The following is a 20,794-nucleotide window of genomic DNA, read 5'->3' as shown; positions in this document are numbered from 1 at the left end:
CTTTTCTCCTGTTCCCACTTCTTCCACTGGCCAGTGCTAGGGGCCTGGAGGTGAGAGCAGTTGCGTCCTTGAGTCTGTCATTCCAAGTCCCCGCTAACAATCAGTTTTTATCTGCTTCCTCACACTTAGAGCATTCCAGCCCTCCCCGTTGTCAGGTATGACCTTGGAGTGCATCTGTGTGCTGGGTGGGAGCAGCTGCTCCCCTTAACAGCTCCACCTTTGCTGTTTTTTCACTACAGAATGTTCTGGAAAACCAAGTACATTTCTGCTCCTCTCTCACTGTCCTTCTTTGGGTGGTGGTGATGGTGTGTGTGTGTGTGTGTGTGTGTGTGTGTGTGTGTGTGTGTGTGTGTGTGTGTGAGAAAATATTCATGTATGTGTCTAAGGGGGTTGGTCTTGTGGGAGAAAGGCCCTAGGGACAGGGGTGCACAGCTTTTGGTTCAGTAGAAACTGATTACTGCTGCCTTGGCTGCTGTTATGTCGATACCAGAAAGGCACCAGACACATGAGGGGGATACTCAGCCTCCTCAGAGAAGCCCCCATGTCACTGTGCAGCTGCTTAAATGCTTGTGAAGCCTCCGGGATGTCTATCACTGACATCCCAGAACTCAGTCCACAGCCATCACAAGCTCTCCATTCCTCTGAGGTCAAGCCTGGAACTATGGGATTGCTCCAGTGGCCTTGGCAGCCCCAGCCTGCCCTGTGGTTGAGGAACACTGGATATGCGCCCCCTGCTCCCCGACCCCAGAGTCAACTTGCTTCATCATTTAGGGAAGGCACGGTCCACCCTCAGGGAGATCCCAACCTAGTTGGAAGAAGTCAGCACCGAGGGTGACCCTCAAAACAGAATGTGGCTGTTTCCTCAAAGGGACCTGAAGGGCTGGGGGGTTAGAGCAGGGAAGGCCAGAAACATTTCTTCTTGGAGAATCGGAGAAGGCATTGTTGGGAGGACATTCCCGCCAAAGGAGTCTTTCCTTGCAGGTACATAAAGACTAGGAACTGTGGACTGTGCTTCAAAAATGGAAGTGGGCGAGTGGATCAGCACCGGCTGGTAGGACCTCCACCCTCCTGCGGGGGTGGGGGGGACCCCTCTGGCTGTCCGAATGACTGACAGACATCCAACTCTGCCCCGGGGCATTGGCTAAGGCCAGGCTGTGGGGTGTCAAGGAGGAGAGGGAGCAGTTGGGTGCTTCAGGGCGAGGGCCGAGGGCAGCTGGAGGGGAAGGAATCCGTGTTAGGTAGTGGGTGTTACCTCATTTATCCTATTCAGTCCTGTGGGTGGGGAGTGGAGGCCCCTTCTAGTTCACAGGTGAGGAGTCAGGCTGGGGAGAGTGCGGTGCACAGAAGCACACAGGCGTGTCAGTCAGAGCTGGGATTTGAGTTAGACTTGTGGGGCTACAATGAATGTCCCGGCCTTTACTCTCTGGAGATGAGGAAGGCATCTCCAGACGATGGACTTTTGTCACGACTTAGAGTTTCTCAAATGCCCGCCCGGTGCGACCTGGTGTGAACAGCAGTATTCCTTCTTCTGATTTCTGATTATCTGTGTTTACTCAGACAACATTTTCACCTCCTTGGGCCTTGCCTCCCACCAGTAATATCTGAATGCTGACGAGGATGTCCCTCAGGGCTCCTCCGACACCCAGTGGCCCCTCGGCCTGGGGCGTATTTTCCAGCCTCTCTCCCGGCAGCTTCCCCTGCCCTCATGGTCTGTATTTTTTCAGTTGCTCAAACACACTTTTGTCCCATCATTCTGTCAGCCTTCCTAACACGTTTCTCCTCACACGTAACGACTTCCCTGTGTTGCAGAATGCCTCGTATCCTTGACAAGGACACACAATGACAGGTGGAGCCTGGCACAGGGCCAGTGAGCGGCACCCAGTCATTTTGCTCCATCTGATCAGCTGTGGACATTTCATTTAAAGAATCAAGGTTAAGTAGCAGGCACTGAGCACAGTCATCAGCCAAGGACAGTCACTCTTCATCTCAGACATTGCTTTTTTATAAAGGCTTTTTATATCACACTTCCTTGCGAATAACTTTTTCTTAATTAAGAATTCTAATTTTAAAGTGAGCTCCGACCTCTTTCCAGCATCTTTCTAGCGTTTTGATTGCATTTCATGGGTAGTAATGAAGATCCTTTATTGTTTGCTATCTGTTTTCCTCCACGGCTAGTTGCCCATGGCAAACTGGCACTTTATTGAAATCATAAATGGGTTTATCCTGCTAGAATATCAGTAAATGTCTTTGGGGAATCTTACTGAGGTGCTGAAAAAGGATTTAAGAAAAGGATCCATGAGATCTGAATCCTCCAGGGTGTTTCTGCATGGCTGGGGGCCGGGGTGAAATGATGCTTGAAATTGAGGGGGGGGGCGGGGCGCTATCTTCACAGTGAACTTGAGGGAGGAAGCAAAGGGGACATAATGTCTCCTTTAGAATTAAGAGAATTTGGGGTTTGGCGCAGTCAGATCTCAGAAGTTGTTTTATACCGAAGAGGGTTATTCTGGGTGTTACCCTCAATGCCATATATGAGGAGCTGCATGCTTAAGGCAGGCAAAGGGCCATCTCTATGACCCAATAGTAGGGCTAAGAAGCCTTCTCAGGTGCATAAGGAGACGTCCACACAATTGTGTTCTGCAAACCACTAAAAACAGCCTGCATGTCTGTGAGTAGGAGACAATGAACAATGAATAAAAGAACTGGAGCTGCATGTGAGAATATAAAAAAAATCTCAAAAATATAATGTTGGATCCAAAATTACCAAATGATATTGTACAGTTTAATACTTACTATTTTTTAAAATATTTTTATTCATTTCAGAGAGGAAGGGAGAGGGAGAGAGAGAGAGAAACATCAATGATGAGAGAGAATTATTGATTGGCTGCCTCCTGCTCGCCCCCTAATGGGGATCGAGCCCACAACCCAGGCATGTGCCCTTGACTGGGAATCAAACCTCGACCTTCTGGTTCATAGGTTGATGCTCAACCACTGAGTCACGCCAGCCAGGTATTAATACTTACTATTTATGTAAGGTTTGAAAACAAATCAATGTTTATATATTGTTTATGGCTACAAACATGTAGTAAAATATAATAAAAGGCAAATACAATAAAAGGAATGTCAAATTTAAGGGTGGTTGTCCAGTGGTTCAGTGGTTGAGCATCAACCCATGAACAAAGAGGTCTCTGTTTCGATTCCCGGTCAGGACACATGCCAAGTTGTGGGCTCAATCCCCATTAGGGGTTTTGCAGGAGGCAGCTGATTGATGTCTCTCTCTCATGGATGTTTCTATCTCTCTATCCCTCTCCCTTCCCCTCTAAAATTCAATAGGAACATATTTTTAAAAAATAAATTAATTAAAAAAAATTTTTTAAAGAGTGGTTACCTCTGGGATGGGAGGGAAAATGAGATCGGGGAGGGGTTGACAAGGAACGTCTATGGTTTCCCTAATTTTTAAAAAGTAGTTAGTGGAATGTACATATTACACAATAATAATAATAAAATATTATTCATCTTTTTGAATGGCTGAAATAATTTTGTAATGTTCAAATTTGTTTTTAAAAATGGGGAGATGCCCTAACTGGTTTGGCTCAGTGGATAGAGCATTGGCCTGCATACTGAAGGGTCCCAGGTTCGATTCCGGTCAAGGGCATGTACCTTGGTTGTGGGCACATCCCCAGTGGGGGGTGTGCAGGAAGCAGCTGATTGGTGTTTCTCTCTCATCGATGTTTCTAACTCTCTATCCCTCTTCCTTCCTCTCTGTAAAAAATAAAAATAAAAAAATGGGGAGAATCAGGTCTAATCAGTTGGGCCAGCAGTTTGAATTCTGAGTAATTACGAACCAGATTTTCCCAGGGCTGATAAGCTTGGCCTATTGCTCTTCTCCCATCTCACCCCATCAAGTGCATTGTGGCCACTTCATTGCCCCTGAGTATTAGCACCTGTGGGAAAACAAAAGAAAATAGGAAACCTCTAATTTCCTGCTTGTTTTAATGGGTGAGAGTAGAAATTATTCACTAAGGGAAATATTCACATTTTGAGCCTGTTTTGTTCATTGGTTATAGTGCCAATAGCCAAGGTTAACTGAGACAAACTTGAATTCTGGATAAATCCATAAGAATCTTCTATCAAACCTTAGGGGAAGGGATGAAACGCCACTGTGCAATCTGTCCCAGGGGAGTGATTTTGATGTCCTGTTTTGAAATCGGTGTTTGCTTTGCATCAACAGCATGGCCGGACCCCCCTGCATCTCGCTGCCAATAAAGGTCACCTTGCTGTGGTCCAGATCTTGCTGAAGGCTGGCTGCGACCTCGATGTTCAGGACGATGTGAGTAGAAGCCACCATTCTATCGGGGTGGGTGGTCAGAGGAGCTTGTCTGCCTAGAAATCCACAGTACAGCATGGAACCAGCTGTGAGGTGGGAGGGGAGTAGATGCTCTTCAGCCCCTTTTTTCAATGTCTTGGTCCCCATGGTGGGAAGAGCTTACTCTTGAAGACCTATTCTGGGACCCATTCTCAATGGCAAATTAGAGTTTGGGAATGTGTGCTAAATTCCTCTCATGGTTCATTTCCTACCAAGCATCATTTAAGTGCAGAGCTTCAGAGGGCATTTTGTCTGTGTCCTGTCTCAGTATGAAGGAGCACCACACACACACTCACTCAATCACACACTCACACACACACACACAAGTGAGTATTGATCAAGCTTACCATTGGAGAAAAGGTGGGGCTTAAAAACTTTCTTTATTCCTTTTCTCACTTTGATTTCTCTTAATCAGTGTACATTCAGTTTAAAACAACCTATTCAAAGAAAACAGAACTGGTCTCATGGAACCCAAGAAAAAGGAGGCCTGCAGATGGCGCTCACTCTGGTGCTGTACCATTATTGAGACTCAGCCTCTGAGTCTCTTCACTCAGATTATCTAGAGAGACTCCAGCTGGCTTCTTTGGGATCACGTATCCATTTCTGAGCCAATCAGCAGTGGTGGGGTGGGGTCACATAGTACCTGGGGTGCTCTATTGGGTCTTTGGGAAAGGTGGCTTCTCTAAGAAGGGGATATAGAAAAGATTATGTAAATTGTTCTCCAGTTAACTATTAGGAAAAGTCCTATGATAATGTGACTGGAATCTGTTTCTAACTCTAGTTTGTGTAGTAGGACTCTAAGGAATAAGCCCTTCTGTAAGGAACACAGCATTTTGGAGAGTTTGCGCTTATAACCTCTTCCAGATTCACCTTTAATAACTGTGGTTACAGAGTATTAGCAAATTTGAGATCCTCAGGCATGCTAGGGTGTGCATTTCCAAAAGGCTTCTAGTTTTCTTTGGGCCTCTGTGTAATGTTCTAAAATTTGGCAAACAGAGATAACTCAATATGTCATTGTTTTATGATGGGCAGAAGGCTGTTCAGTGTCATTCATAAATATCTTGTTATATTTGGAATCTGTTGAGTCATCAAGAACATTATTTTCAGAAGACACTGATTTAGTTTTAAGCTGTTGATATCTACCTTGGGCCATATGCTATTTTTATTTTCCCATACTATAGCCATCATTACATTCATGATTACATCATACCCTTAGATGACAGCAAAAATATCAGGAGAGAGAAGAGATTCTGACCACAGAAAAGGCAGGCCTTGGAGTTGCTGGTGCACACATCCTGGGGTGCATCTGGTCTCCTCTTTAGATAATTAAAGCCCTTGCTTGTCATGATGGCAAGGCTGCAATGCCAGGCATGCTAACCTATCCCAACCCAGCACTCTTGTCTGAGGTCTAATGCAGCAAAAGCCATGCTAACTCCCTAGCTTCTGCTATTTATATCAGACAAGATAAGAACTCAAAACAGGCAGGAGTTCTCACAAGGTAACCAAGGGGAGCCGTGTCAATATAGCTATGCTAGCCGAAGGAAAAGCCAGCGCTACTTTTAACAGGAACATCCTCTCTCTTTTTTTGAATTAGTATTTATTTTCTTTCATCTTTTTCACTTAAACAGGACAATCCACACATTACTTCTCTCAGATAACTTAATATAAAGCAAAATAAGAACACAACAATAAAACAGTGTAAAAACAGGTGAGGATGGAGAAGGTGGAATGGACCTTCACTAGTTCTGAAGTAATGCATTTGCCAGATGTGGCTCATGTCTGTCTTCTGTGTATCTGCCTTGCTTGTTAATGATCAGTCTTGAAACTTATGCAAGAATTTCAGGAAGGAAACCCTTTATGGGTGCTCCTTAAAGAAGCTGGAAAATTCATTATTGAAAAAAGTAATTTCAGAAGCTGCCTATACCCAAGACATTATCTTGGATGGTGGATAGAAACAGAGAATGTTAATGTTATGAAGCATTTACCCCTGACTTCATCTTCTGCAGATACTGTTCTTATGTCATGGTAAAGACTGAGAATTAGTTGAAGAATGTCTTCCAGTGGCCTGGAGTGGGATTATTATGAATTTGAACCTGTGGAAACCAGTTCTTTAGAATATGCAACCGCAGGAGCAAATTCCCTCTTGCCTCTCGTCAATCCTATCAACTCTCATTGGAGCTCTAACGCCATCTCTGATTGGTCAATGAGCAATCACACAGCCCCCACCCCAGAAATAGTCCAGGACCCTGTGGCCACGGTGAAAGGCATGAAGGAAGAAAAAAATAAGAAAAACCAGAGGAGAAAGGCTAGGAAGAACCTTAGAAGATCAGAGAGAGAAAAAGAGGTCAGCAACTTGCTTTGTGCACCTAGCCTGTCTTGAGCTTCCTTGCAACATGTCTGCCTGTGTCACCTGGAAGGGGTTCCTCCTGAAGAGGGGCATGTTCCACCCTTGCATGACTGGGGTTTCTTCCATGAGCTTCGCTTTGGAATCTGCTCACTCTTTCTCACCATGTAGGAGAGAATACTGAAAGAATATCAGAACAAGGATTTAGACCTCAGAGCTTCCAAACATCTTAAAAATCCCCAAGCAAGGAACACTGATGTCAGAAAAATTGAGAACTGGCAGTTCATGTATCTTACAAACAGGTCAACGTGTTCCAAAGGAAAGTGCCAACTGCAAGTTTCCAGCTGCAACATTTTTCCTTCTGCTGCTTTGCAGTTAATCATTCAACAGCTACTCCTCGGGCACCTAGAGAGGCCATGGCACTGCACTGAAGCACTTAGCTTACTGGTAATGAAGCCATAAAGGGCCGCCCAACCCCACAGAGGTACCTGATCTTTTAAAGACATGTCCTCAGGTTAATTGGCTTCACAGGTTGGAAACAGGTAGGGGTGAGTGCAAAGAGCCTCAACTATTTGAATTCTCACCCAACCATGCTACCCGAATTAGCTTGTTTATCCTCAGCGAGGCACTGACCTGCACTGGGTCTTGGTTTCTTTTATCAGTAGAATGAAGGAGTTGGATGCCATGACACTTGGAGTATAGTAGAGGTCAATAAGTATTCACTGAATAAAAAAGTGAGTAAATGCTGTTGACAGTGTTATACTTTTCCCAGTTTTTTAAAAATTTCCCCAAAGTTTCAGAATTTCATGTTTAAATCATAGAAATAAGAATTATGTCACACTTGCTTCTTGGGCATATTAATAAGTATGTATTGAGGACACATTTTGTTCTTTTCTGTGTCCTATTTCAAAGAGGAAATATTTCAACAGTAAACTTGCGCTTTATAGGAGGAAAGTAGATTTGCAGGTAATTGACTGTGTTCCAGTTTGTTCTCAAGTTGTTCAGTTGTTTGTGTTGTGCTCTGGGGAAGAGTCTCCCAGAGCCTTCACTTCGTATCTTAGTAATTTAAAGGTGGCTGGGTTTATACCAGAGAAGTGTCTCTCTCAGTCCCCCAGAACCACCCCATCGAGTGTGAACAAAGCTCAGGGTGCAGCTGAAGGACAGCCTCTTCTGGTGGGGAACAGCTGACTTTGGCTTTCACCAGTGTTTACGGACCCATAGGCAAGGATGAAGGCTCTGAGGGAGGGCTCTGTCTGAGGGGAGTAAAGGTGGGGGCGGGGGCTGTGGCCTGGAGACAAGCAGTGCCACTCAAAGGTCTCCGCAGAGAAAGGGGAGATGCAGGAAACAGCTGTGCCAGGTGGTTGAGGACAGTTTGTGTTCTCTCTCTTTTTTTTTTTGTCCATTTGAATCTAGCTTCTTTATTTAGCACAGTCTATGTGAGATTCATACATGTTGCATGAAACAGTCGTTCATTCCTCTTACCAAGTAGTATTTCATTGAATAGATATACCATAATTTATCCATTTGCCAGGTTTTTTTGTTTCTTTTTTTTTAATTAAATCTTTATTGTTCAGGTTATTACAGTTGTTCCTCTTTTTCCCCCCATAGCTCCCCTCCACCCGGTTCGTCCCGCCGCCCTCACCACCCCCCACTGTCCTCATCCATAGGTGCACGATTTTTGTTCAGTCTCTTCCCGCGTCCCCCATACCCCTTTCCCCCCAAGAATAGTCAGTCCACTCCCTTTCTATGCCCCTGATTCTATTATAATCACCAGTTTATTCTGTTCATCTGATTATTTACTTGATTTTTAGATTCACTTGTTGATAGATGTGTATTTGTTGTTCATAATTTGTATCTTTACCTTTTTCTTCTTCTTCCTCTTCTTACAGGAGACCTTTCAGCATTTCATATAATACTGGTTTGGTGGTGATGAACTCCTTTAGCTTTTTCTTATCTGTGAAGCTCTTTATCTGACCTTCAATTCTGAATGATAGCTTTGCTGGGTAGAGTAATCTTGGTTGTAGGGTCTTGCTATTCATCACTTTGAATATTTCTTGCCACTCCCTTCTGGCCTGCATAGTTTCTGTTGAGAAATCAGCTGACAGTCGTATGGGTACTACCTTGTAGGTAACTGTTTTTCTCTTGCTGCTTTTAAGATTCTCTCTCTGTCTTTTGCCCTTGGCATTTTAATTATGATGTGTCTTGGTGTGGTCCTCTTTGGATTCCTTTTGTTTGGGGTTCTCTGCACTTCCTGGACTTGTAAGTCTATTTCTTTCACCAGGTAGGGGAAGTTTTCTGTCATGATTTCTTCAAATAGGTTTTCAATATCTTGCTCCCTCTCTTCTTCTGGCACCCCCATAATTCAGATGTTGGCACGCTTGAAGTTGTCCCAGAAGCTCCTTACACTATCTTCATATTTTTGGATTCTTTTTTTTTTCTTTTTCAGTTGGGTGTTTTTTGCTTCTTCGTATTTCAAATCTTTGACTTGATTCTTGCGATCCTCTAGTCTGCTGTTGGGATTCTGTATAATATTCTTTCTTTATTTCAGTCAGTGTATGCTTAATTTCTAATTGGTCCCTTTTCATATCCTCGAGGGTCTCACTAGATTTATCGAGGGTCTCACTAAATTTATTGGTGGTTTCTAGAAAATTCTTGAAAAACCTTATAACCGTGGTTTTGAACTCTATATCCAGTAGTTTGCTTTCCTCCATTTCTGTCATTTGTGACCTGTTTCTTTGTCTCCGCATTTTTTATGCTTCCCTGTGTTGATAGAGTGGCTTTCTGTGCTAGGTGTCCTATAAGGCCCAGTAGCTCAGCCTCCCCAATTACCTGAGATAGACACTCTTGGTGCACCCCTTTGTGGGCTTTGTGCACAGTCTTGTAGTTAAGCCTTGATTGTTGTTGGCATCAGTGGGAGGAATTGACCTCCAGGCCAATTGGCTGTGAGAATCAGCTGTGTCTACGGTGGGTGAACTTCTGCGCTGGGGACACCCTTATGGAGCTTTGGTGCTCACTGAGTCTGCCCCCTGAGTGTTTCCCTTATGGATCTGAGGAGTTGTAATCTGGATGGTCCCACTCTGACCACTGGGGTACACTGGCTCTTGGATCTAAGGAGGTGCTAATTTAGCCTCTGCCTGAGGCTACCCAGCAGGAGCTACGGAGAGATCTGCAGATTCCTCTTCTTTGTTTGGGGTTTGGAGGTGCCCAGATGAGGCCCAGCTATGAAGCAATGCAACCTGCTGTGGGGCCTTGGGCCTTCTTTTGGATGTTCTGGGTCTCTCTGACCCAGCTGCAGCTTGTTAGGTAATTTTAGATTGCAAAGGGCCAAAAAGCCTCTGGGCACAGCTTGGGTGGGGCGGGGTCTCAGGGAATCAACAGGGTGGAGCAAACAGCTATGGCTGATCCTCAGTCCTGCCCTAAGAGGCCCCGGGGTCTCAGTGTCCCGGTAATCGCTGCAAGCATCTCTGAGAGAAAGCTGCCCTCGAGTTCCGCCCGATGCCAGACAGTCCAGTTTCTCCCCATATGAGTCTGGGTCCCCAGAGACTCACCTGGAACTGGAGTTCAGAGCCATCGGGAACTTGTGACTCCCTCCAGATTGAAAAAGACAACCGTGTCCTCAGTTGCCAGCCCTTTCTGCGTGCGCCTCTATACCTCTGCACTTTACTTCTGCACCTCTTCTGAGTCTCAGTGTGCTTTTCTCTTTCCTTCTAGTTGTAGAATTTCCACTCAGCCAACCTTCCTGTGGTTCTGAGTGATGTCCATTTTGTCTTTTAGTTGTATTTTTGAAGTGGTTGTGCGAGGCAGCAATTTCAGCTGTTTACCTGTGCTGCCATCGTGGTTTCTCCAGTTTGTGTTCTCACTGCAGCCTCATACTCTTGTTAGATCTCTTTAGTCTTTTTTTTTCTTCTTACATTTTTATTGATTTCAGAGAGGAAGGGAAAGGGAAAGAGAGAGAGAACCATCAGTGATGAGAGAGAATCATTGATAGGCTGCCTTTTGCAAGTCCCCACAATGGGGATCGAGCCCACAACCTGGGCATGTACCCTGCTTGGGAATGGAAGCATAATCTCCTGGTTCATAGGTCAATGCTCAACCACTGAGCCACGCTGGCCGGGCAAATCTCTCTTTGAGTCTTGCTAATCCATCTAGAAATTGGTTCCTAAGGGCTGAACTAAAAGTTAGATTTAGCTTCTCGCATTGAGCTAAACTTTCATAAAGGAAAGTTATCTCGAGGGAAGTAAATACAGTAGATTCATGTTAAAAGAAAGTAATAAATGATGGTTACATTCTGGCTCCAAAGCTGCCTCAATTCATGATTTAGTGGCAGCTTGTGAAACACGATAAAACATTTGACCGAAAGCAATGCATAGGGTAGACCATGCCCTAATCAGCAGAGGCCCTTTGTGAGGCGACTTGTGTGGTCGGAGAGGCTGATGCCACCCGTGTCCAGGGCTTACTGCTCACACTTTATGCACAGCATGGCGGAGTGGTTAAGTTTTGTTCTGTGAAAGGTTGTTCTGGTGGGTCCAAGGAGTATTCGTTAAAGTGCCTGCAGTTTGTGGGAATGTTAAAAGGCCTCTAACCATTACCAGTCTGGCTGGCCAAGTCAGTGTTTACGCTGAAAGGGTGAGCCTCAACCTCACCTTTCTGACTGAGAACAGAGTGCCAGATCAGGTCAGTATTAACAAATTTCACTCGAGATCCATTTTGTGCAAATCCATCACCGTTCTGATAGGAAGTTGGGCAGTCTTAGAAATTCTTATAGAAACTTAAAAAGTTAAGACACGGGCAGTTTTTCATATGATCACTTGTCTGGGCAACAAGTATATGTCATCTGGAGACACTTCTTACAATGTTTGAAATGGATGTGAAATGGCTTGGCACACTGCAGCTGCTGCCCCACTGGCCATGGTCTTCTTTTGCCAGCATGTCCCAAAGACAGGGTCCTCTTTGAACGAGGGGCCTGGGAAGGTAGGGAAAAACCAACTCTACACTTAATTTATAATGGGAATAATAGCGTAGGGTGCTGAGGGCAGGGATCTGCGGACAGTGCATGAAGTCCCGGTAATGGGGCTCGATGTCCTGACCGACACTGCGGAAATCTCCCCCAAGTTCTACGAATGAACAGTGGGAAAGGATTCTGCCACACAGTTCATTACAGCTCAGACTTTTAATAAATAGCTGTTTTTCCTGGTACTAAAAGTTAAATGTTAAGTACAAAAAGTTGGGAGGTATTAAAAAGTATAAGGCAGAAAATAAAAATCACTTCTCTTGGATTTCTAAGGGGGGATTTTTAATCTAAAGAAAGTGAATTTGAGTTTTAAATAGCATTAAGTGCTTTTTTATTGTGATAAAATGTACATAACATAAAATTTACCACTGTAACCATACAGCTCAGTGGCATTAAGTGCATTTACAGTGTTGTGCAACCATCACCATTATCCATCTCTAGAACATTTTTTCCAATTAAGTGCTTTTGAAGTGTATTGTTTTTAATTCCAGGGAGTTTAGTAAGTAGAACCAGAATTTCATTAGGGTTATTTATAGGTAGCAGAGCATTCCTCCTTGAAAAATCTTAAGGTTTTCTGTTTTATAATCATCTCCCTTTCCTCTCTCTGGCTAAGGGCCAGGGATGCCCCAGGGTGATTGCCCCTCTGGTTCTCCACTAGGAAACTTCATTTATGCAAACTCTTATCAACCAAATCACAGAACCCCAGAGAAGGGAGGGGCCTTGAGGATCATCACCCCTCCTTTTACCAGTGAAGGAACATTTTCCACTGATCACTCACCTCCCCTGTGAACCTGGACCCCAGATTGGACTCCATTCGTCTCAGCTTGACTTGCTGAGTGCTTGTCAGAGATCAGATGTGCTCTTAGGGCACTTCAGAACTCTCCTAACAGTCTTGACTGTCTTGCCTCTAAGACAGTGGTTCTCAACCTTGGCAGCACATTAGAATCACCTGGGAATCTTTTTTAAATCCTGATTTCTGGGCCTCATCCCCCGGAAATTCTGTTTCTTTGTTATGGGGTGAGGTCACAACATTAGTAACAAAGAAACAGAATTTCCGGAGGATGAGGCCCAGAAATCAGGATTTTAAAAAGATTCCCAGGTGATTCTAATGTGCAGCCAAGGTTGAGAACCACTGCTCTAAGAGCATATATTCCTTTTCCCAGCTGCAATTAGAAAGAGTCAAGTTCCCTTTGGCACCCTGATAGAGAAAGAGGAGGTCTGCAATTTCAGGAATCTGATCACAGAGAAAGGGGTCAAATACAGCGTAAATCAGTGAGGGTGTTGTCGGGAAAGATCAGAAGAGGCTTGGTAGACATGTGCAGTGATGGCTTGGCATCTCTGGAATCCGGCGATGACACAGCGTAAACCCCGCCATAGCTTGTGGCCAGTACAAGTCAGTCAACAAATACACTCCCACCATCAGATCATGAGTGCTGCCAGCTGGCATGGCAGGATGGCGATTTCTCTGGAAGCAGGGAGCTAGGGGACTCAGTAGGGCAGTGGTTCTCAACCTTCTGGCCCTTTAAATACAAATCCTCATGTTGTGACCCAAGCATAAAATTATTTTCGTTGCTACTTCATAACTGTAATGTTGCTACTGTTATGAATCGCAGTGTAAATATCTGATATGCAGGATGGTCTAAGGCGACCCCTGTGAAAGGGTCGTTCGACCACCAAAGGGGTCGCGACCCACAGGTTGAGAACCGCTGCAGTAGGGAGTAAAGATTCCCGGCATTGCTGCCCTAATTGCATAGCACACACAGCCGTGCTCTCAGACCCACTCCTCACAGGTGACAGCTACAGCCCAGCTGAACACTGCCATACCCCACCCGGGGCCGCAGGTGAGGGCGGGACCTTCTTTCTGAGGTTAGCTCTGCAGCCAAGGACCGTTCTGCAGTTGGCTTAACGTTCCCACTGAATAAAATTGCTCCGCCTGCCGCGTGTTGTCTACTAACCCGACTGCAAAGCCCACCTTGCTCGTGGTGGTAACCAGTTTGCTTTGTGTGGGAGGTGCCCTGTGTCGGAGGGAGTGGAGTGGGTGCTGGGAGAGCTGACCCCTGTTCCTGCCTCCGTGTCGTCCTGCAGGGGGATCAGACCGCCTTGCACCGCGCGGCCGTGGTGGGGAACACTGAGGTCATCTCGGCGCTCACGCAGGAGGGCTGTGCCCTGGACCGACAAGACAAGGTGAAGTGAGCCCTAACCGATTTGGCTCAGTGGATAGAGCGTCGGCCTGCGGACTCAAGGGTCCCAGGTTCGATTCTGGTCAAGGGCATGTACCTTGGTTGTGGGCACATCCCCAGTGGGGAGTGTGCAGGAGGCGGCTGATCGATGTTTCTAACTCTCTATCCCTCTCCCTTCCTCTCTGTAAAAAATCAATAAAATATATTAAAAAAAAAAAAAAAAAGACAAGGTGAAGTGGGACGTGCCAGCCTGAGGACCCACACGCAAGATGTTATCATTCCTGAGGCTTATCACTCAGGATTTAATATGATGAAACCAGCCCAAATGTACTTAGAAAGAATATCTGATATCCCAGTAAATGAAAAACATTTTTTATTTATTTTGAAAAAAATATATATTTTTTATTGATTTTTAGGGAGAGAGGAAGGGAGAGGCGGAGAGAGAGAAACATCGATGTGAGAGTGAAACATCAATTGGCTGCCTCCTACACGCCCCACACCAGCGATCAAGGCAGCAACCTGGGCCTGTGTCCTGACCAGGAATCAGACCAACAACCTTTTGGTGCTTGGGATGATACCCAACCAACTGAGCCACACTGGCCAAGGCTAAATTTATTTTTTAATCTTCCCCCTGTTTTATGGCAGCAGTGGGCAACCACATAAACGTAAATGGTTCCCCACCCCCCTAAAAAAGTTTAGAAGTACAGTGACATGTGGAGGCGTAAATGGGGAAAGGCATGTGCCATGCTTCTCCCACCCCCAACTGTTTTCGTCTTCTCCTCCTCCTCCTCCTCCTCTCTCTCTTTTTTTTTTTTTTTTTTGATAAGTGAGCTTGTTACTTTTTAAAACAATATTGGAAGAAAAAAATAAGTAAAATAAAAGTTTTTAATAAATCCCAATGACATATATTAATACAGTGTTCTTAAAATTGTTAAGCAACCTTAAAACATGGAACTTTCCAATGTAGAGCAATTCATCCTGTTTACTTTTTAAACACCTTTTTATTCAAGTGTATATACCGAAAAATGCACAAATACTAAGTGCAGCTCCGTGCGTTTCCGCTACCTGAGCACACCTGCGTGCCCCTCAGGTCACGGAGCGGATCGTCCCAGCAGCCCCTGCCCCGCTCCAGTCACTTTCCCTTTGCCTCCTGCTTCGTGCAGTCAGTTCCACTAGCCAGGCCACACATCACCACTTCCCTTTCCACAGGCCCCACTCCCTGGCCTTCCCCTTGTGAGTGTCGGCGGCTTTCCGCCTTGTCTGTTGGTGTGGCTGAAAGGCTAAACCAGACGCTGGATACAACTAGGGAGTGCACCTGCACCGCCCCCAGCTGACTGCCCTGAGCCCTGACCTAGAACAGCGCAGAGGGTGTTTGTGCTGCTCCTCTCCATGATTCCCCCTCCCCCAGCCCCACCCTCCACGCCCCACCCCACTCAGTTCATTGCACTAAATACACACACACACACACACATATATATATTTATTTATTTGTAAGTTAAGCAAATGCAAGCTATCTTTAATTGGTTGATTTTTATTTAAAAGCCACATAAGACACTTATTTCTTTTTCACAAATCACTGTTTTCACAGTGCCTGCTCAGTTCTTTGGGGCCCTGAGGCTTCTGGATTAAGTTGGGTAAAATTAGAATTTGGGGAAGAAAAAGGAAGGAGCAATCTACCTATCTGGTTCTTGGGCCCTGGAATTTATGAAGCTGGACTCTGTATTTGCCTGATCTTTGCAGGATTCTCTCTGGGGCCAGGAGCAGAGCAGAGCCCAAGGGGTGATGGAGGTGGGAAGGAATGGACATGAGTCCTGGTGTTGCATTCTGTTCAATGCGACTGTCTTTCTCAACAGGGGTTCCCAAAGACACTTAAGCCCCGACGCCTAAGGCATCCATTGTACATCACAAGTCTAGAATGCATCTAGAATGGTCCTTGTTATGTGCTGTTTCTGGGAGAATGGAGGAACTAGCCACTCGCCTCATTTTCTGGGCTCTGTGATTCCAATGAGAAACCCCAGTGGCAAGGCCTGTGGGGTGCCCCGAAAACTCAGTCTGATGTATGGACTGTACCGAGGCGAATGAGGCCGGGTGACGTGCTCTCTCTCTGTGTTCCTCAGGACGGGAACACGGCCCTGCACGAAGCATCCTGGCACGGGTTCAGCCAGTCAGTCAAGCTGCTCGTTAAAGCAGGAGCCAACGTGCTCGCCAAGAACAAGGTGAGGCCCGGCAGGTGCTAGAACTCATTCACAGGTGAGGATGGCTGCGGGCTCCTCCCAGAGCAGAGAGCGCCCAGGGGAGCAGGAACCGCAGGGAAGTGGAAGCCCGAAACCCCGTGGAGAGCAGAGAACCTGGTGAGCAAGAGAACCCTGGGGCCTTTGGCTTCCTCGGGCCTCCCCTGGCTCTCACTGCTTAGCCATTGGTTTATCCGCCTGCGGTTGTCCTCATGGAGGCAGGAGAGGACAGCAGCATTCTCCATCCTCTCTTCCTCTGTCTCCCCCTCCAGTCACTCACCACGTCTCACCCTTTTCACTCCACCCCTCCTTCCCTGCTCATGAATGATGTGTCCCTGGATTTCAGAGGCCTCCCAGCAGCCTTATCAGCTGGCCTAGCCCTTCTGCCTGCTGCCCGGAAACCTTGTGGGAAAGCTCCTCCGCCCAACGCTGTCTCGGGCCTCCCCAGAGTGGCCTCCGCTCACGTCTGGAGCCTCTTCCCTGTGCCTTTCCCCGCATGTGCCTCCTGTGCTCAGCTTGGCTCACTGTCCCCTCTGGCGGCCCACTCCCACTGGGGTAGCCTGCTCCTCGTTTCTGCCTGTAGCCCCCCACCCCTTCCCCAGGACAGGTCCCCACCCCCCGAAGGAAGATCCATGGAGCTGTTCCTGCAGTGCTCCCGAGGCACTGCATACAGCTCTGTGCTGTCATTACTGGTTAAATGTTTTTCATGGCTCCCTCTTGGGTCAAAAGCTTGGGGGAAAGCAGCAAGCCATGTACCGTCATGTCTCCAGTAATGCCCGGCTCGCTGCCTGGCAGGCAGGTGGCTGCTCCCTTTCCCCAAATTGGTACAGGGTCTGAAACGTGAGTGAGTGAGTTCATACCAACTCTGAGAAGTAGGTGGTTTCCAGCTCATGGATAAGGAAGCATAAGGGGGAGCCAGTGCATCCTGGACTGAAACATACGATTCGTTTGTGAGTCAGTCAGGGCCGTAGCCTAGCCCGGGTCTGTCTGCTCTGCCCCACTGCCTCCTGTCCTAACTATCGTGGAAACCACAAGGCCTCACTCCAGGTCAGACAGCAGAGACCGTTGGAAGCACAGGTGAGGGGCCATTCCGAAAGAGGGACTTGTACGTTCTGTGCCAGCCACAGCCTCTGGGGAAACCTCTAGAAAGGCTCTTCTCCCCACCCCCAAGCCCCCCGCTCCCCGCTTTATTGAGGTTTAACTGACAAGTAAACGTTAACATATTTAAAGTGCATACATTGTGAACGGATTCCTCCCATTAGGTTAATTAACACATCCATCACTTCACATATTTACATTTATGTAGTGAGAACACTCAGACTCTACCCTTAGTAAATTTCAGTTATACAATACAGTGTTATCAATCATAGTCACCATGCTCTACGTTAGATCCTCAGACCTCGTTTGTCTTATAACTAAAAGTGTGTACCCTTTTACCAAGGTCGCCCCATTCCCCCTGTTCCTGGCCACCACTCTTCTACTCTTTGTTCCTCTGAGTTGGACTTTTTCTTCTTTAAATTCCACAAATAGGGATACCATGCAGTATTTGTCTTTTTCTGCCTGGCTTATTTCACTTAGCATAAGGTCCTCTGGTTCATCCACGTTGTCACAAACGACAGGATTTTTCTTTTTAAAGACGGAATCATATTCCATCGCATAAGAAGTGTGCTTCTTCCTCAGCGAGCTTCGCAGCCCTGACTGGGGGATCTGTCTTATTCCTTGGAGTGGGAAAATGTCTGACAGTATGTCTCCTGGGTCACATTTTTCAATAGTAGGTTTTGAGGTATAATTCATGTACAGTAAAGTTCATCTTTCTTAGGTGTGCTGTCCTGTGAATTTAGATAAATGTGTACAGTTGTGTAACCACCACCACAACCAAGGTAGAGAATCGCCCCCAAAAGTTCCTTTGTTCCCTTTAGTGACATCCCCCACTCACCCACCCCCTCCCAGCTCCTGGCTACCACCAATTTGTTTGCCTTTCGCAGAAGGTGATCTAAATGGAATCACGATACGCAGCCTTTGTGTCTGGCTTTTCTCACTTAGCGTACTGTTTTTAAGACTCTAACGTGTGCTTGCATGGGTGATTAGTTCATTCGTTTTGATTGCTGAGCAATATTCCACTGCATGAATGTACCATATTTTGTTTATGCTTAACTTTGGTTTTTCATTTTCTTGATCCAAATGCTTTTCAGCATAATTGATATTTTCTCACTGGCAAAATACAGTGGGGCCTTGACTTAAAAGGGGGAAAAGAAAAAACAACCACAAAAAATAAAAAAGTGAATCTACCCTGATGGCGGGGCCTGGGTGACCAGCTGTTCCCGTTTGCCCTGCTGAGGGGTTTCCCAGAATGCTTGGCTTCCAGTGCTAAAACCTGAGCGCCAGGCTCCACCCCCAGGCAGAGTGAATCAGAGTCCCTAGACCTGCAGCTGTGCAGCATTTGTGCCGGCTGCCAGGGGATTCATATGGGCGGCAAAGGGTTGATGGCCATTATGCTCACTAAACCCTCAGGCTGTCAACGCCTCTGGTTTCCTGGAGGCAACAGTGAGGAAGAAAGCCTACCTGGGCGGTTAGAGGTGAGGTTAGGAGAGGGAAGGTAAGTGAACTGGCAGCAGACAGTTTTCCTCTGTTCTTTTTTTTTATTTTTAATAACTCACTTCTCTTTCCAAAAGGGAAGGAAATAACATCCCTGAGTGTGGGCAGACAGTGCACTGTGGTCCAGAAGGAGTAACCTAGGTGAGGGAAGAGCCATCCACAGGCAGGGTAGAAGCTTAGAGGCCACACAGCTGCAGCCCGACCCGGCTTATAAGCTCAGCAGGACAGACACTATGTCTTTAACCCTCTGAGCGCTCCAGGGCTTGCTCAGACCACCCCCAGAGCTCTCCCCTCGCTACCTGCTTATTTGGTTACTTTTCTACGGGTAGCAGCAGTCTTACAGGCCCTACTCCCATAGCCTCACAGCGTTCTGTTTGTGACTTCTTTCTGCCAGGTCGCTGGGGCGTCATTCTGACCTGGGCTGTCATTTTGATGTGGCATGTTGAAGGTAGAGGGGCCCTATCCGTATGCTAAGTGACAGGGATCTTTTCCATAGTTCAACTTTTGTTTCAAGGAAAATACGAGAATGGACGATTTGAAAAAGGCTACAGTATAATCTTAGGTACCGTTAGCCTGCACGTAGGAAGTGGCCTGTTTTGCCCTCTCTGCCTTCATTGGCAGCGTTGTAGCCACAGCTTTTATCCGTGTTGCAGTCTTCTCTAAAAGGAACATACCACAGGCATGCGCACAGCATTTTACCGTTAAGGAAATCCCCTCCTGGGCCCTGAGTCCGTCCTCACAGCCTCAGCATAACGGGTCACGCTGCATTTTACAGGTAAGGCATTCAAGGCTGAGGCTATTAAGAGCCTTGACCAGTGCCTGTCAACCTGTAAGAGGCAGAGCCAGGCCTTGGAACCACGGTTTTATGACAGATGTGACTCTCTCTCTCTTCCTGTTTGGGTTCCTAATGAAACGTTCTTGCCACTGAAACCCCTTCTGGGTCTGCCCGTTAGGAAGCAGCGAATGTGAGCTTTGCCTTTTCTTCTGTGTCGCCCCTCTGTAAGGTCGGCTCCGTGCGGGGCTGCGGAGCACCGAGTTGCTAACGTGTCCTCCCTTCTCTTGCCTCTCTCCAAGGCGGGGAACACGGCCCTGCACCTGGCCTGCCAGAACAGCCACTCCCAGAGCACGCGCGTCCTCCTGCTGGGCGGGTCCCGCGCCGACCTCAAAAATAACGTGGGTGAACAACACCGGCTTCTGTCCTGCTCGCTGTGTCCGTCACCTCAGAAAACAACCCCGAAAGCATTCTTGAGTGTTCACATCTAGAAAATAAAAATGAAAAGTGTCTGGGGGCTATCTATAAAGCATTCATTTTTGGGGTGATTTCCTAAAGGGTCATTTAGGAGCATGAGAGGAGGGATCAGGAGACTTGGAAACACTGCCTTTTCCCCATCCTTTTCACCTCACTCCTCGACCTCGAATGTTATATCATAAATGTTTTATCATTTCCTATAGTGTGTGCTGGTGAATGAATCTAGGAAACCGCTAAGTGTCTTAAGAAGGTCCCTGACCACAGTGTTTACTGTTAGCAAACACTGAATGATGTGTGCAGGGGAGGTCTCCTGATGCTACATGCCCAGCGTCTACAAACCAGTGAGAGGCATCCTGGGAATGAGCTGGTGGTCAGTAGTCTGAGAGGATGCCGGCCTGAGAGGTCACCTGGTGTCCCTCTCTCCACAAAGAGCTGCCTTTCCTTTCTGAGTCCCAGGCCCCAGCCACTCGACGAGGGAACCTGACTGCGGCAGCTCTTTAAGAAATGGCCTTAGTTGGGGGCAGACACATCGAAGGTGCTTCTCAGAATGCCCCGCACCTCGGCTGTGAGCTTCGCTCCTTAATCTGGGGAGAAAGCTATGCTGAATGGTCTCCATCGCTAGACAGCACTGGAATAGAATGTGAGGAGAATGCCACACACTGTCACGACTTTGTCTCCTGTTTTGTTGTCTTTCGGGGCAGCTTGGCCTGTGACCACTAAGGAAAACCCTGACCCTGAGTCTTTCTGACTCCCCTCTTTATGCCGTGCCAACTCCCCAGATTGCACTGCTCCATGTGGGATATTGGGGTCCGACTAAAATG

The 20,794-nt window shown here is 46.8% G+C and overlaps 1 protein-coding gene across 11 annotated transcripts in view; it reads left to right on the top strand.

The window, feature by feature from the left end:
• The window catches only part of ANKRD6 (ankyrin repeat domain 6), a 155,596-nt gene that overhangs the window by 116,787 nt on the left and 18,015 nt on the right, over positions 1-20,794 (top strand). For 5 of the 11 annotated variants that reach the window (XM_059700965.1, XM_059700971.1, XM_059700967.1 and 2 more), the window contains exons 3-6: positions 4,229-4,327; positions 13,804-13,902; positions 16,016-16,114; positions 19,799-19,897. In XM_059700965.1, coding sequence (XP_059556948.1) covers positions 4,229-4,327; positions 13,804-13,902; positions 16,016-16,114; positions 19,799-19,897 — 396 coding nt within the window. Of the gene's footprint in view, positions 1-4,228; positions 4,328-6,369; positions 6,708-13,803; positions 13,903-16,015; positions 16,115-19,798; positions 19,898-20,794 lie in introns of all 11 variants that reach the window. The other 6 variants (XM_059700970.1, XM_059700969.1, XM_059700963.1 and 3 more) reach the window with 2 other exon arrangements.

The sequence above is a fragment of the Myotis daubentonii genome, chromosome 6, assembly GCF_963259705.1.
Source record: "Myotis daubentonii chromosome 6, mMyoDau2.1, whole genome shotgun sequence".
Lineage (NCBI taxonomy): Eukaryota > Metazoa > Chordata > Mammalia > Chiroptera > Vespertilionidae > Myotis > Myotis daubentonii.
The sequence above is the reverse complement of the archived record's forward strand: the minus strand, read 5'-3'. Positions and strand labels throughout refer to the sequence as shown.